The 13,764-nt window shown below is 37.3% G+C and overlaps 1 protein-coding gene across 12 annotated transcripts in view; it reads left to right on the top strand.

Moving 5' to 3' along the window:
* The window catches only part of RAPGEF6 (Rap guanine nucleotide exchange factor 6), a 212,071-nt gene that overhangs the window by 150,700 nt on the left and 47,607 nt on the right, over window positions 1–13,764 (top strand). For all 12 annotated transcript variants that reach the window (XM_031010808.3, XM_055386558.2, XM_031010805.3 and 9 more), the window contains 2 exons: window positions 5,048–5,288; window positions 12,081–12,238. In XM_031010808.3, coding sequence (XP_030866668.1) covers window positions 5,048–5,288; window positions 12,081–12,238 — 399 coding nt within the window. The remainder of the gene's footprint in view (window positions 1–5,047; window positions 5,289–12,080; window positions 12,239–13,764) is intronic.

Raw genomic sequence — 13,764 nt, 5'->3', positions numbered from 1 at the left:
CTTGTTATATAATTTTTATTATTACATAGAATTCTATTATTACCATAATCTGTTGAGTTAATGTCATACTGATAGATATTTTAGATTGTTTATAGTTTTTGCTATTAACAGATACAATAAAAATTCTTTGTACTTTTATGCTCATATAGATCCATCTATATGATACATTTCTCAAAGTGGAATTACTTTTGACAGACACTGCAGGGTTTTACTTTCTGAAAGTTTATCACGATCTATGCTTCATTCATCAGTGTATAAGAATGTCTTGGCCAGGCACTGTGGCTCACGCCTGTAATCCCAGTGCTTTGGGAGGCCCAGGCAGGCAGATCACGAGGTCAAGAGATTGAGACCATCCTAGCTAACTCTGTCTCTACTAAAAATACAAAAATTAGCTGGGTGTGGTGGCATGCACCTGTAGTCCCAGCTACTCGGGAGGCTGAGGCAGGAGAATCACTTGAACCTTGGGGGCGGAGGTTGCAGTGAGCCAAGATCGCACCACTGCACTCCAGCCTGGCAACAGAGCAAGACTCTGTCTCAAAAAAAAAAAAAAAAAAAAAAAAGCCTCTGCAGTGGGTATAATCAGTCTTTTAAATTTTGATATGCATTATTTAATAACAAGTAAGGTTGAGCACCTTTTTTGTGTGTTTTGGCATTTCTTTTCTATAAAGTCTTTTTTTTTTTTTTTTTTTGAGATGGAGTCTCGCTCTGTTGCCCAGGCTGGAGTGCAGTAGCACGATCTCCACTCACTGCAAGCTCTGCCTCCTGGGTTCATGCCATTCTCCTGCCTCAGCTTCCTGAGTAGCTGGGACTACAGGTGCCCGCCACCATGCTAATTTTTTGTATTCTTTAGTAGAGACGGGGTTTCTCTGTGTTAGCCAGGATGGTCTCAATCTCCTGACCTCGTGATCCACCTGCCTCGGCCTCCCAAAGTGCTGGGATTACAGATGTGAGCCACCACGCCCGGCCTCTGTAAAGTCTTGATTTCATCTGCCCCTTTTTATATTGTTACTCATCTTTTATTGACTTGTTTGAGCACTTTATAAATTAAAATAGTATCTTTCAACTCTTTTTAAAGAGTTGAAAAGTTGAAAGTATTTTCCCCAAGTGGTTTGTGTTTTGACTTTAGTTTCGTGTGTTTGTGAGCGTATATATACATATGTGGGAAGAGACATTTTTAATTTTTATGTAGTCAGTTTTATTAAGCTTTTATAGATTCTTTTGCACTTTTACTTTTGATTCATGTACAATGTCTGATATTGCTGTTTAATAGCATTGTAGTTATGTGTACTCACTATCCTTTCATTTTTGTCTCTATTTTTTTTAATTTAACGCAATCATTTCTCTTCTTTGAAACAAACTACAAGCTCCACAAATTTTTACTTATAATTACATACTCATGTCCAGTGGAGAAATTTAACATTTTTTTTTTTTTTTTTTTTTTTGAGACAGAGTCTTACTCTGTTGCCCAGGTTGGAGTGCAGTGGCTCGATCTCGGCTCACTGCAACCTCCGCCTCCCAGGTTCAAGCGATTCTACTGTCTCAGCCTCTGGAGTAACTGGGACTACATGCATGCGCCACCGTGCCCGGCTCATTTTTGTATTTTTAGTAGAGATGGAGTTTCACCATTTTGGCCAAGCTGGTCCCGAACTCCTGACCTCAGGTGATCCACCCTCCTCAGCCTCCCAAAGTGCTAGGATTACAGGCATGAGCCACCACATCCAGCCAAATTTAACAATTTTAAAAAATAATTCAGTTACCTTATATACACACTACTAAGGAAATCACCCCTTCAAAGTTTTCCTTTTGCTCTAACAGAAAATTTGAATACTTTAGCATAGCATTAACTGGCCTCATCTCTACCTTGTTCTCTAGTCATTTTAATTTTCTTGAACTTTCCTTCTACCACAGGGACTTTGAACTTGAGATTTTCTCTACCTAAGATTACTCATCCTTTGCCTAGTTAAAATCTTCTCATCTTTCTGATTTCTTTTTACAAGATGACTTGCTTAAGGAAGATTGCCCTTTCCTACTGTTTTAAGTAGTTCCTCTGGTTATGTTTTATGCGTCTTAGACTGACTGTAAGTTCCACAACAGTAGTAATATACAAACATCAAGTGAAGTGCCTGACCTATATTTATAGGTTAACATTTTTTGAATGAATGTCTGAATTTTAGATTTAAAAAGTATTGGCCAGTCGTGGTGGCTCACCCCTGTAATCCCATCACTTTGGGAGGGCGAGGCAGAAGGATCATTTGAGCCCAGGAGTTCAAGACTAGCCTAGGAAACATAGTGAGACCGCATCTCTACAAAAATAGAAAAAATGAGCTGGGTGCAGTAGCACATGCCTGTCGTCCCAGCTACCCAGGAGGCAGAAGTGGGAGGATCACATGAGCCCGTAAAGTCAAGGCTGCAGTGAGCTATGGTCTCCAGCCTGGATGACAGAGTGAGACCTGACCCTGTTTCCAAAAAATGCATATATAAATGTACATATATACATGTATACACACACACACATACACACATGTGTGTGTATATATTACCATATGGCTTAAAATCAAGTGAAATTTGTTAAATATTTTATTTTAATCATGCAGACTTTATGGAAGGTAACTTCTAAAAAGTCTCCATCATTTTGAAAGCAGAAAAATGTGCTTTTCATAAACTTGCGCTGTGCTTTGGTAATGTGGTATCATCCTTCTGTTGAAACCCTCAAATCAGTCCAGATTTTACAAGTGAATACCAAGTTGTAAGTATTTTAATCCATTCTTAAGGCTTTATCCATTTCTATCTTACTTGTAAGTTCTTTGATTTTGTGGGAAACTCTTACTTTCCTTTTCTGTCGTTTTCCAAAAAAATTCTCTGTGATTGGATTTTTCAGTGGACATATTTACACAATTTACAACTTAAAAAATAAAAAAAGGTGCAGCATATACTGCTCAAAGCTGTATGTAATGATAAGCTGAGTGTTTGCTTCCACAGCTCATGCAGCTGAAGCCATTTAAGTCTATTCTAAGAATACGTGACCACTGTTTCTCTGTAATTCAGGCTTCTTCAGGCACCATGACTCATCGTTTCTAGATATTTAACCTTATACAGATTTATCTTTGCTTTATCCCAAGGAGATGTAGCCATCCTCACAAGGCAAAAATTTGGTGTAGGCAAATAGATTGCTAAACAGGTAATTTCCCAAATGTACCTGCACCCTCATTAAGGATGAAATAATTCACCAGACTTAGTTTGACTTGATAGAAAGATATCTGAGGCCAGGCACGGTGGCTTAACGCCTGTAATCCCAGCACTTTGGAAGGCTGAGACTGGCAGATCTCTTGAGCCTAGAAGTTCGAGGTCATCCTGGGCAACATGTCGAAACCCCATCTCTACAAAAAAATACAAAAATTAACCCGGCATGGTGGCACACTCCTGTAATCCCAACTGCTCCAAGAGGCTGAGGTGGGAGGATCACCTGAGCCTAGGGAGGTCCAGGCTGCAGTGAGCCCTGATCACACCACTGAACTCCAGCCTGGGCAACAGAGTGAGACCCTTTCTCAAAAAAGAAAAAAAAAGGGCCAGGCATGGTGGCTCACGCCTGTAATCCCAGCACTTTGGGAGGCCGAGGCAGGTGGATCACCTGAAGTTGGGACTTCGAGACCAGCCTGACCAACATGGAGAAACCCCATCTCTACTAAAAATACAAAATTAGCCGGGTATGGTGATGCATATCTGTAATCCCAGCTATTTGGGAGGCAGGAGAACCTCTTGAACCCAGGAGGTGAAGTTTGTGGTGAGCCAAGATTGCGCCATTGCACTCCAGCCTGGACAACAAGAGCAAAACTCTGTCTCAAAATTAAAAAAAAAAAAAAAAGCAGTATCTAAGATATGATTGGTTGTTTACTTGTTTTTACTTCAGACCACTGAAGTGGATATTTTTTTTAGCAGCTTTACTGAATGACATAGCCTCATAAATGTGACCGTGAGGAATCTATATATATTACCAAATTAAAATTACCAAAATTAGGCCGGGCATGGTGGCTCATGCCTGTAATCCCAGCACTTTGGGGGAGGCCAAGGTGGGCGAATCATCTGAGGTCAGGAGTTCGAGACCAGTCTGGCCAACATGGGGAAACCGTATCTCTACTGAAGATACAAAAATTAGCCGGGTGTGGTGATACATGCCTGTAATCCTAGCTACTCTGGAAGCCGAGGCAAGAGAATCGCTTGAACCCGGGAGATGGAGGTTGCAGTGAGCTGAGATTGTGCCACTGCACTCCAGCCTGGGCGACAGAGCGAGACTCTGTCTCAAAATCAGTCAATCAATCAATAACCAAAATTACTGCTTTTGGTAAAAGTAAAAATAAAGTCCAGCAAAGCTTTTCTCATCTAAATTTTACAATCTGAACCTGACTACAGTAATCAGGTCTCATCTCAAGTGACATATGTAGTTATCCCTCGGTATATGCATAGGGTTGGTTACAGGACCTCCACCCCATGTACACCCAAATTTGTGCATATTCAAGACCCACAGTTGGTTCTTCAGAGCCATACGCAGGTTTTTGCATCCCAAGAATACTGTATTTTTCAATCCATGTTTGGTTGAAAAAAATTCAAGTATAAATGGACCCACATAGTTCAAACTGGTGTTGTTCAAGGGTCAGCTGTATTATAAGAAATAACATACAATAGAACCTAAATATCTGTTTCTATAAAATTAGTTGATTAGCAGTTATATTACTTATTAACTAAATAGAAACCTCTGTTTTTTTTCAAACTTGCCTGCAGCCTGCCCACTTCCTTTCCCTTTCCCCCCACTGACTTTCCTTTTATTAGTGTTGGGCAACATCAGAAGTGTAATCAGGTATAAAAACTAAAGAAAGAAGAAGATATAGCTGCTAAAGGACGGGTAAATACTTGACAGTGTTTAGTTGAATGAGACTGAGAAAGTTCAAATAATGGAAAGTCACTGTGTTTATCCTTAAAATTTGTTGTTGGTATAAAAATTTTCTGAAGAGAAGAAAAGAAATGAAATGACGCATTTGTTTTATTTCCACAGTGTTCAAAGAGTTACTTTTTAGGACTGAACAAGAGAAATCTGGTGTTCCTCATATTCCCAAAATTGCTGAAAAAAAAAGTAATCGCCATTCTATCCAGCATGTGCCAGGAGATATTGAACAGACATCACAGGAGAAAGGAAGTAAGAAAGTTAAAGCAAATACTGTTTCAGGTGGAAGAAACAAAATCAGGAAGATTTTGGATAAAACACGATTTAGTATCTTGCCTCCAAAGCTATTTAGGTAGGTAATGCCAATCTTAGCTATGCAGGAATTTTCATCTTCGCTGTAAAGTTTTTATTTGGGGTGGGGGGAGGCTTGGGTAAGTTTTGCTTTGTTATATAACTAATGTATCATAAAGTCTTCAAACAGTACTCAAATAAGAATACATTTGAACTTCTCCCTATCACTTTCATGAAGTTACCGCTTTCAGATTATATAATAGCATTATTTTGAATTTTGGGAAAGACTGTCCATTTTATTTTATGAAATCCATTTTTAAATATTTTTGGTCCAATTTTAGTCTCCTGATCTCTACAAATTGTACACCTTAAATCTTGGGACTTATTCACCAGTTTTTTTTTTTTTTAATCATTTTTCCTTTGCAGCACCATTTATTCCTTCTTGAATTCTAAAGTTAAACTTTTTAATCAGACCTATTTCTATTTCCAAAATGGGATATCACCAAAACTTAGTAATACTTGAAGATTTTAAATGTAAATTAAGGTCTGTAAAATACTGATGGAATTAGTCCACTAAAGTGTCATGATTGGCGATGACTCTAGTATATATTACATTAGCAGCTTCCTGAAGCAATTACAAAAGTTCTAATCAAGAGCAGTACAATACTTAGCACATAGTAGGCACTCAGTTTGTATTTATTGAATAAGTTAAGACAGTGAATAATCAGTGAATGAAATAAAGCAAGTTCAAAAAATACATTAAAAGAAAATACTTACTTGCCTCCTGAAAGTTCCTGGTAATTGTGCCAGATTATAGTTATAGGAACAAAAAGAGATGGTCCTTACCTCTGAGAAATTCACATCAGGAACCCTTATTCTGTACACATTTATTATATACTAAGCCAGAGACAGGAAGATAAATAGATCAAGGTTCTTATCCTCCAAAAGTTGAATAATCTAAGCAAATTGCCAAGTTCTCATGTTACAGGTTGATAAGTGGAGGCAGGAACAAACTTGTTAGGTTTGAATAGATTGTGTTTCTGTATATGTAACTAGAGCCAGAGCAAGAGAAGTAGGTTATGAGGGACCTTGAATATTATGCTAAAGATAATAGACTTCATCATGTCATGACAGGGAGCCATAAGAAGACATGGGATTTGATAAGATTTGTTCTTTTAGGAAGACCTCTCTGATGGCTGTGTTAGTGATTTGGGGTTGTGGATACAGCATAATATAGCAGTGATAGCAGAGAGAACAGTTGGGAGGCAACTTGGAATTGTGTCAACTCTCATCTTTAATGATAGCTATTTTTAAATATTTTTTCAATAATTAAAAATCTCAAAGTTTTTCCAATCAGAAATCCTCATCTTCCTGAGTTCTTCTTTCCAGTCAGGGAAACACATTTTCTCCTCATTTAATTTGGAACTCAGAGGATTAAAATACCCTGAGCTTTTTCTAAAAGTTCATTACTCATTCTATCCTTGAGGTGAGTGGCTTATAAAAATCATTACTTTAAAATACCAAAATTTTGAATGTCGAGTGTACTGTAGCAAACACTGTAAGAAAAGGCATGGTCTCACAAATGGGGATCAAGTAAGGAGAATGTTAGAGGGGCCAGCCCACACTGAAGAGGTCAGGGACGGTTGGGGATGACTGGAAGTCACTGTGAAAAAGGGACAAAACCGAGGATCCAGAAGGCAGAAAAGAATGCATGAGGAGAATTCCTCAGGGGGTAATGCCCTGAGTTCCACTTCCAGAAGCCTTAATGGGTTTTGTCTGGAATAGATCTTTCTTCCATTAACTGCGTCTCATTTTGACCAGTGACACAGTTGTGACATGTATCATCTAAAGACAGACAACACTGTAATTATAACTCTCTTCAACTTGTTACTATCACATTCTCACCAGCTGTACTCAAGTTTTAGGCAGCTAAATCAGTATCTCATCTCCACATTATCCTTTGGTGAGGGTGTGGGAATTAGTTACTGTACCTGAATTCTGTCTTTGGTTACAGCAAGAGGTGTAAAACTGAGGTCGCCAGGAACAGTCAGTTGAGTATTTTCAAGCATTATAACTTTATATTGGTACCCAAAAAAGAGGACTATCTGGTAAAAATAGTTTTGCTTAAACTCAGAAGGGATTACTGGGTCTCTTGCTTTGTGCCAACAAGAAAATGCTTGGTTATGAATATAAATACGAATAAAATGCTGCGCTGCAGAAGTTTATATTAACCTGTCTGTCCCTTCCAAACATGTTTCCAAGGAGTAAAATGCTAATTATTTCAGCCACATAAATACAGAAGAAATAGTTTATCTTGGAAGTCAAAGGTTTCTGGAGCCTGTTTTGTTGGGAGAGCTGTCTTACCTATCAGACTGGCCTTTTTGCATTTCGGAGAATGTATCTTACATTTCTTGACAGTCATCTGAAGTGAATTCAGACAATTCCTTATGCTACACAAAAGTATACTACCCTTTATATATAAAGAGCTCTCAGAAATCAAATAGGAAAAAAAATCACTAAAACTTCAATGGAAAAATAGGCAGAAAACATGACTCAGATGATCTGTATTGATATTGATCCAGGATATACAGTTTAATACTGGATACCATTTGTTTCCTCACAGATTGACAAAAAGAATGGTCAGGGACAGAACTGAAAATGTTATAAGTTTATAAAAGTTTAGACTGGTGTGCTAATATAAAGTGATGCCTTTCTATTAAAAGCTTTAAAAGTGGCAAAATTCTGGCTGGGCACGGTGCCTCACGCCTGTTATCCCAGCACTTTGGGAGGCCGAGGTGGACAGATCATTTGAGGCCAGGAGGTTGAGACCAGCCTGACCAACATTGTGAAAGTCCATCTCTACCAAAAATAAAAAAACTAGCTGGACATGGTGGCGTACACCTGTAATCCCAGCTGCTTGGGAGGCTGAGGCAAGAGAACTACAAAAATTAGCTGGGCATGGTGGCACATGCCTGTAATCCCAGTTACTCGGGAGGCTGAGGCAGGAGAATCACTTGAACCCAGGGAGATGGAGGTTGTGGCGAGCCAAGCTCATGCCACTGCACTGCAGCCTGGGTGACAGAGTGAAACTCCGACTCAAAAAAATAATAAATAAATAAATAAATAAATAAATAAATTTTATTTTTAGTAGCGACAGGGTTTCACCATGTTGGCCAGGCTGGTCTGGAACTCCTGACTTGGAACTCCTGACCTCAGGTGATCCACGCGCCTCAGCCTCCCAGAGTGCTGGGATTACAGGTTTGAGCTACCGCACTAGCCAATAAATATTTTAAAATGACAAAATTATTTGATTCAGTAGTTCTGTTTCTAATAGTAATTAGACGAAGATTTATATATAGATGCTCCAAGTTGTTTTATCTACACTAAAAGTTGGAGCACCCTAAATGTCCAACTACAAGGATTGGTTAAATAAATTCTACTACACATCAGAAAAATGACTAGAAGGAAAAATATCAAAATGTTGATTGTGGTTTTTGGAAGGCATAATTTCATAGGTAATTTTTCCCTTCCTTCTCTGCTTTCTTTCTGTATTTTATAAGTTTTCTTCTTGAACATTTGTTATTTTTTAATTGAAAAAAATGTTTAATGAGTTCAGTTTCACAATTTCTGAGCATCTCCTGTGTGCCAGACCTCTTTGGAAGAGGCACCAAGAACAGAAACTTGTTCTCTGCCTTTAGCAGCACTCAGTTCTGTAAGAGTAGAGGATGAGTTGTCATAGAAAAGAAAGAATGTAAGGAAAGAACAAATACTTGAGATAAGAATAGATAATTCCAAAATCCCAAACAAACCATGATATAATTTTAAAAGAATGTTCCTAAAAATTAAAGTGAAAAATGTTACTAGTTTGAATTACATCTGTAAGTTAAGACGGAAGTATGGTTTTTATTGATCTAAGAGTTCTTCACATTTCAGGAAATCTGTTTTTCTTTTTTAAAAATCACATAGCTTTTATTTTGTTTTTAAAATCACAGTTGCCTAAGTAACATCTCTGTGTTATTCATTGTAACAATCCCAGAAATAAACTGCCTTGCTTGCTTAACTGGAATTGTATTTTTCCTCCCCATTTCTTGTCAACATATTTTTTGTTCGCTTTTTAAATATTGGGATTCTTTTTTATTTACATATTGGCGATATTTATGTAGCCTTTTTAGTTTCATAATATGAAACCAAGTACTTTTATCCTAAGTAAATTTAGTGTTGGGGAAGTATTGAGGAATATTTTTAAACGATTTTTCTTCTGTTACTGCATCACCTTCTCAGGAGACTGTTTTGGTAAGAATGATACAATTACTTGCCAAATGGGCTTTATCAACTCAGCTTTCAAATAAGCATGGATATTTTGCCAACTAAATACTGTTTCATTCATGGCATAGCATGGATTGTACATAGCAGTATAGTTTTCATTTATGCACCTCACACTTTAATTACTACGAATTTGTAACCAGCTTTACATATTTATAGCTATACAGTGTTTTCTCTATTGAGCATTCAAAAGCAGAAGCGATGTTAAATAGCATCAGCAAGAGATATAAGGACTTTTCGTATTTTCTGTACATCTTAATTTGTATAGTGATTCAGCTTGCTGCAGTTGATGCAGTTAATTCCCTTTAATAGAAAATTGTAACTTTTTAACATTGTTAAAGTTGCTTCTACTTTATTATTAGTAGGACTGGACAACCTCTTTAATGGTTTGCTTCCTTGGATTGTTGTTGCACCCTCTGTGTCCAAAAATTGATGTGTTTGTTTTCAAAAGTCAATTAAAGAAAGACTTTTTAAAAAAAATCTTTATTTTCTGTATACTTTAAATACCTTTGAAAGCCCTTTTTCCTCTTATTTTCTCTTACCTAATCTTAGAACATTTAACTCTAATCTTTAGGAATACAAACCAAATTATAAGGAGTCAATTTAGAGTAAATGCAAATTATTTATCAAATGAGATATCTCCTTTGCTTTATCTGTCAAATTAGACTGCCTTCTCTCCCCAGGAAAGCACTTCCTGTTTCTCTAGTACCTTTACTCAGACCTGCCTCTACTTTTTAATGTAAACTGAGTAAAATAAATAATTCTCCCTTCTGGGTTTGTACAATTCTCATTTTATTTTTATTTATTTATTTTTTTGATACGGAGTCTTGCTTTGTCACCCAGGCTGGAGTGGAATGGCGTGATCTCAGCTCTCTGCAACCTCTGCCTCCTGGGTTCAAGCGATTCTCCTGCCTCAGCCTCCTGAGTAGGTGGGATTACAGGCACGCGCCACCTGACTCCTGGCTAATTTTAGTATTTTTAGTAGAGACAGGGTTTCGCCATGTTGGCCAGGCTGGTCTTAAACTCCTGACTCAGGTGATTCACCCACCTTCGCCACCCAAAGTGCTGGGATTGCAGGGGTGAGCCAATGTGCCCCACCCTATTCTCGTTTTAATTTTTGTAAAAGTAAGTCCATTCTTAAGAATTAAAGTCCTGTTTTCCTTTACACCACAACATTCGCCTATATTACCTGATTTTTCAGTATTCCTGGGGGAGATAGTATTGCTCACATTTACAGATGAGAAAACCAAAGTTTATAAAGAGAACGAAATTTGCCTGAAGTCAAGCAGCTAGTAGCTCAGGTCTGTCTGACATCAAAGCTTGCCCTTGAAACACTAATCTTTGCTTTCTTCCATGTCTCTTTGCTTTTCTCTGACTCTTCAGCTCTGTCATATCCTGGCCCTCTCTTTCATGTCTGACTATTAACAGTCCTTTAGCAGTTTATTTAACAGTCTAGCTCTCCATCTTGCATAGTTTTCTAATCTACGTAAAATCCTATATTTTACATCTAATGTAATTTAAATGTATTTCATATTATTCATTTATAATACTATACTTTAATCTTTTTCATGATAATAGGTAAGCTGTGATACTTCTGTTTGTATGTATAGCAAGTACTAGGCAGAATGCCGCATTTGATAAAATATAGACAAGAATTAATAGTAACAGAGCATTGGTTTTAATGTAAGTACAACCCTTAGAAGTAGTTTTTGGTTATTGATGTTGATGGAAATTTTTTTCACTGCTATCTTATGTTTTTGTAGGACTGTTTTGCTTAAAAGTAAGCTAAAATTTGGGGATATCTAAAACCTAAGTGACAGTGTTTGTTTCTTTGTTTTTATTTTTTCTCTAGGTGGATTTAGAAGTTGCCTATGTCACATTTCTAAAATATTTTAAAGGAAGAATATTTTGTTTGCTTAAATAATTAGACTTGAGAGATTAAATAATGTACCCTTAGAATGAACTTTAGAGACTGTAATTTTCATAATTCTATTTTTTTTCTGGTCCAGTGTTTAAAGACCACTCTTACTTTGTCACTTGACCTTGGCCCCATTGTTATCTATTACCTGCCATAGTTTTTGGTTTGAATGTAGACTCTATCTTTTTCCTAGAGGATCACCAAGATTTTCTGGAGAAAGGGAAAGAGAAAGAGAACACCTTGCTATGGTGTGGCTGTGCATTTTTGGATACATGTATTAGTGTCCACTAAAACTGGCAAATTTGAAGGGTTCCCTAAATACTCAGGTTCAGTTTCTTCACCCAAACTGGTAGACACTAAATAAGACGATTTAATTAGGATGTAGTAGAATTACTTCGATGTATAAGTTAGATTTTATTTTAATGTAATTGTTAAAAATTTTAGTGCCATTTTCATCATTACAATTGTCTTTTAAAAATTGCTGTAGTATTTCAATTGTTTAAATCACCTCTTTGAATTGGTTCTTTTATGCCTTAGTGCACAGGGAACAGAAACGTTTACTACTTAAGTACTCTCAAATACTTTAAAGTGATATATGACATTCTTTTGAAGTGATGGAGGCCTAAGCCAATCACAAGATGACAGCATTGTGGGAACAAGGCACTGTAGGCATAGTCTGGCTATAATGCCCATCCCTGGAACACTCTCATCCAGCAGCCCTGATCTCCTGCAGCCTACCACCAGTATGTTGGATTTTTCCAATCCTTCAGGTAATTTTCATATGTGATTTTATATTGCCATATTGGTACCAAATGAACAAATAGATGGTTAAGCCTTGTGCAGCAAGTGCTAGAGTTACTTGCAGCCCTCTTAACTCTAGATTATGACTTGATGCAAAAAACTAAAGGGAGATTGACTTGTTCTGTTAATTTGAATGGTACTTCCTCTAAAGTGAAACAGAAGTACATAAAAAAGAGACTACCTCTGGCCAGGCGCAGTGGCTCACGCCTGTAATCCCAGCACTTTGGGAGGCCGAGGCGGGCGGATCATGAGGTCAGGAGATTGAGACCATCCTGGCTAACATGGTGAAACACCGTCTCTACTAAAAATACAAAAAATTAGCCAGGCGTGATGGTGGGTGCCTGTAGTCCCAGCTACTTGGGAGGCTGAGGCAGGAGAATGGCGTGAACCCGGGAGGCAGAGCTTGCAGTGAGCCGAGATCGCACCACTGCACTCCAGCCTGGGCGACAGAGCGAAACTCCGTCTCAAAAAAAAAAAAAAAAAAAGAAAAAAGAGACTACCTCTAACCACAGAATTAGGTATCTTTTAGTAATCCTAATCTAAGCAGTAGAATGAAAACAGAGACAGTTCTCAAGCAAGATATATCTTACCCAGGGTGTGGAAAAGAATAAGGGAGATTATTTTAATATAAGTGGCCTCACTTACCTTTTTCTATAATACACAGAAAAGTGTTAGTAATTTTGTAAAAGCAGATTTTTCCTCAGACACTTGAAGCTGAAGTTGTTGTATTTGTCATGTATTGTTATCAGAGCATTATAGCATAATTTTCATTGTTGTTTGGACTTTCAGTGTGGGATGTCAAGTTATTTTTTTTTTGCGTCTATTCATGTCTTGAGGCAAAAATTGTCACAATTATATAATCTAAAGTTTTGTTACAAAGAAGAAAACTTTCGACTTTGAATAATTATATATCCATCACTTAAAGGATTTGAGATGGTTTTCAATAAAAGGCATATACAATTAAGCACTGAAACATATAATTGGGTCCAAGGAAAGGTGGGAGAAAAAATGCTTCTACAAAGATAAGCATAGTTCTGATTCACCTTCAATTTTGACTCTAAAGTTCCTAGCAGCTAGTGTAGAAAGGGAGGAAACTTAGTTCCATCTCGGTATTAGAAGGAAATATAAGTACAGTAGTAAAGTTCATGTTTTATTATAGCAACTTAAATAAAAACCTCAGGACATAACCTAATAACAGTTTAGTGAAGGTCATTCTGCACATGGTTTCTTCCTTTATATTTCAGTTGCCACTTAACCACTAGAGCGATTATTAAACCCAGTAACCTGTTCTGACACATCACACTCTCTACATGCTACCAGTGTTCTTTTTAGGACAAAGATTTAATGAGTCATTACTTTCCTAAGACATTTGTAGTGATTTTTATATTAGTGAAGTGTCATTCATGAGACAGAAGACACTCCAGTTATTTGATCCGAAGTTAATGTGAAGATTGTTACCAAAGTATAAAGTTAATTAAACTATTTACCGGAAAGC

Source organism: Gorilla gorilla, chromosome 4, assembly GCF_029281585.2.
Source record: "Gorilla gorilla gorilla isolate KB3781 chromosome 4, NHGRI_mGorGor1-v2.1_pri, whole genome shotgun sequence".
In the NCBI taxonomy this organism is placed as follows: Eukaryota; Metazoa; Chordata; class Mammalia; order Primates; family Hominidae; genus Gorilla; species Gorilla gorilla.
The sequence above is the reverse complement of the archived record's forward strand: the minus strand, read 5'-3'. Positions and strand labels throughout refer to the sequence as shown.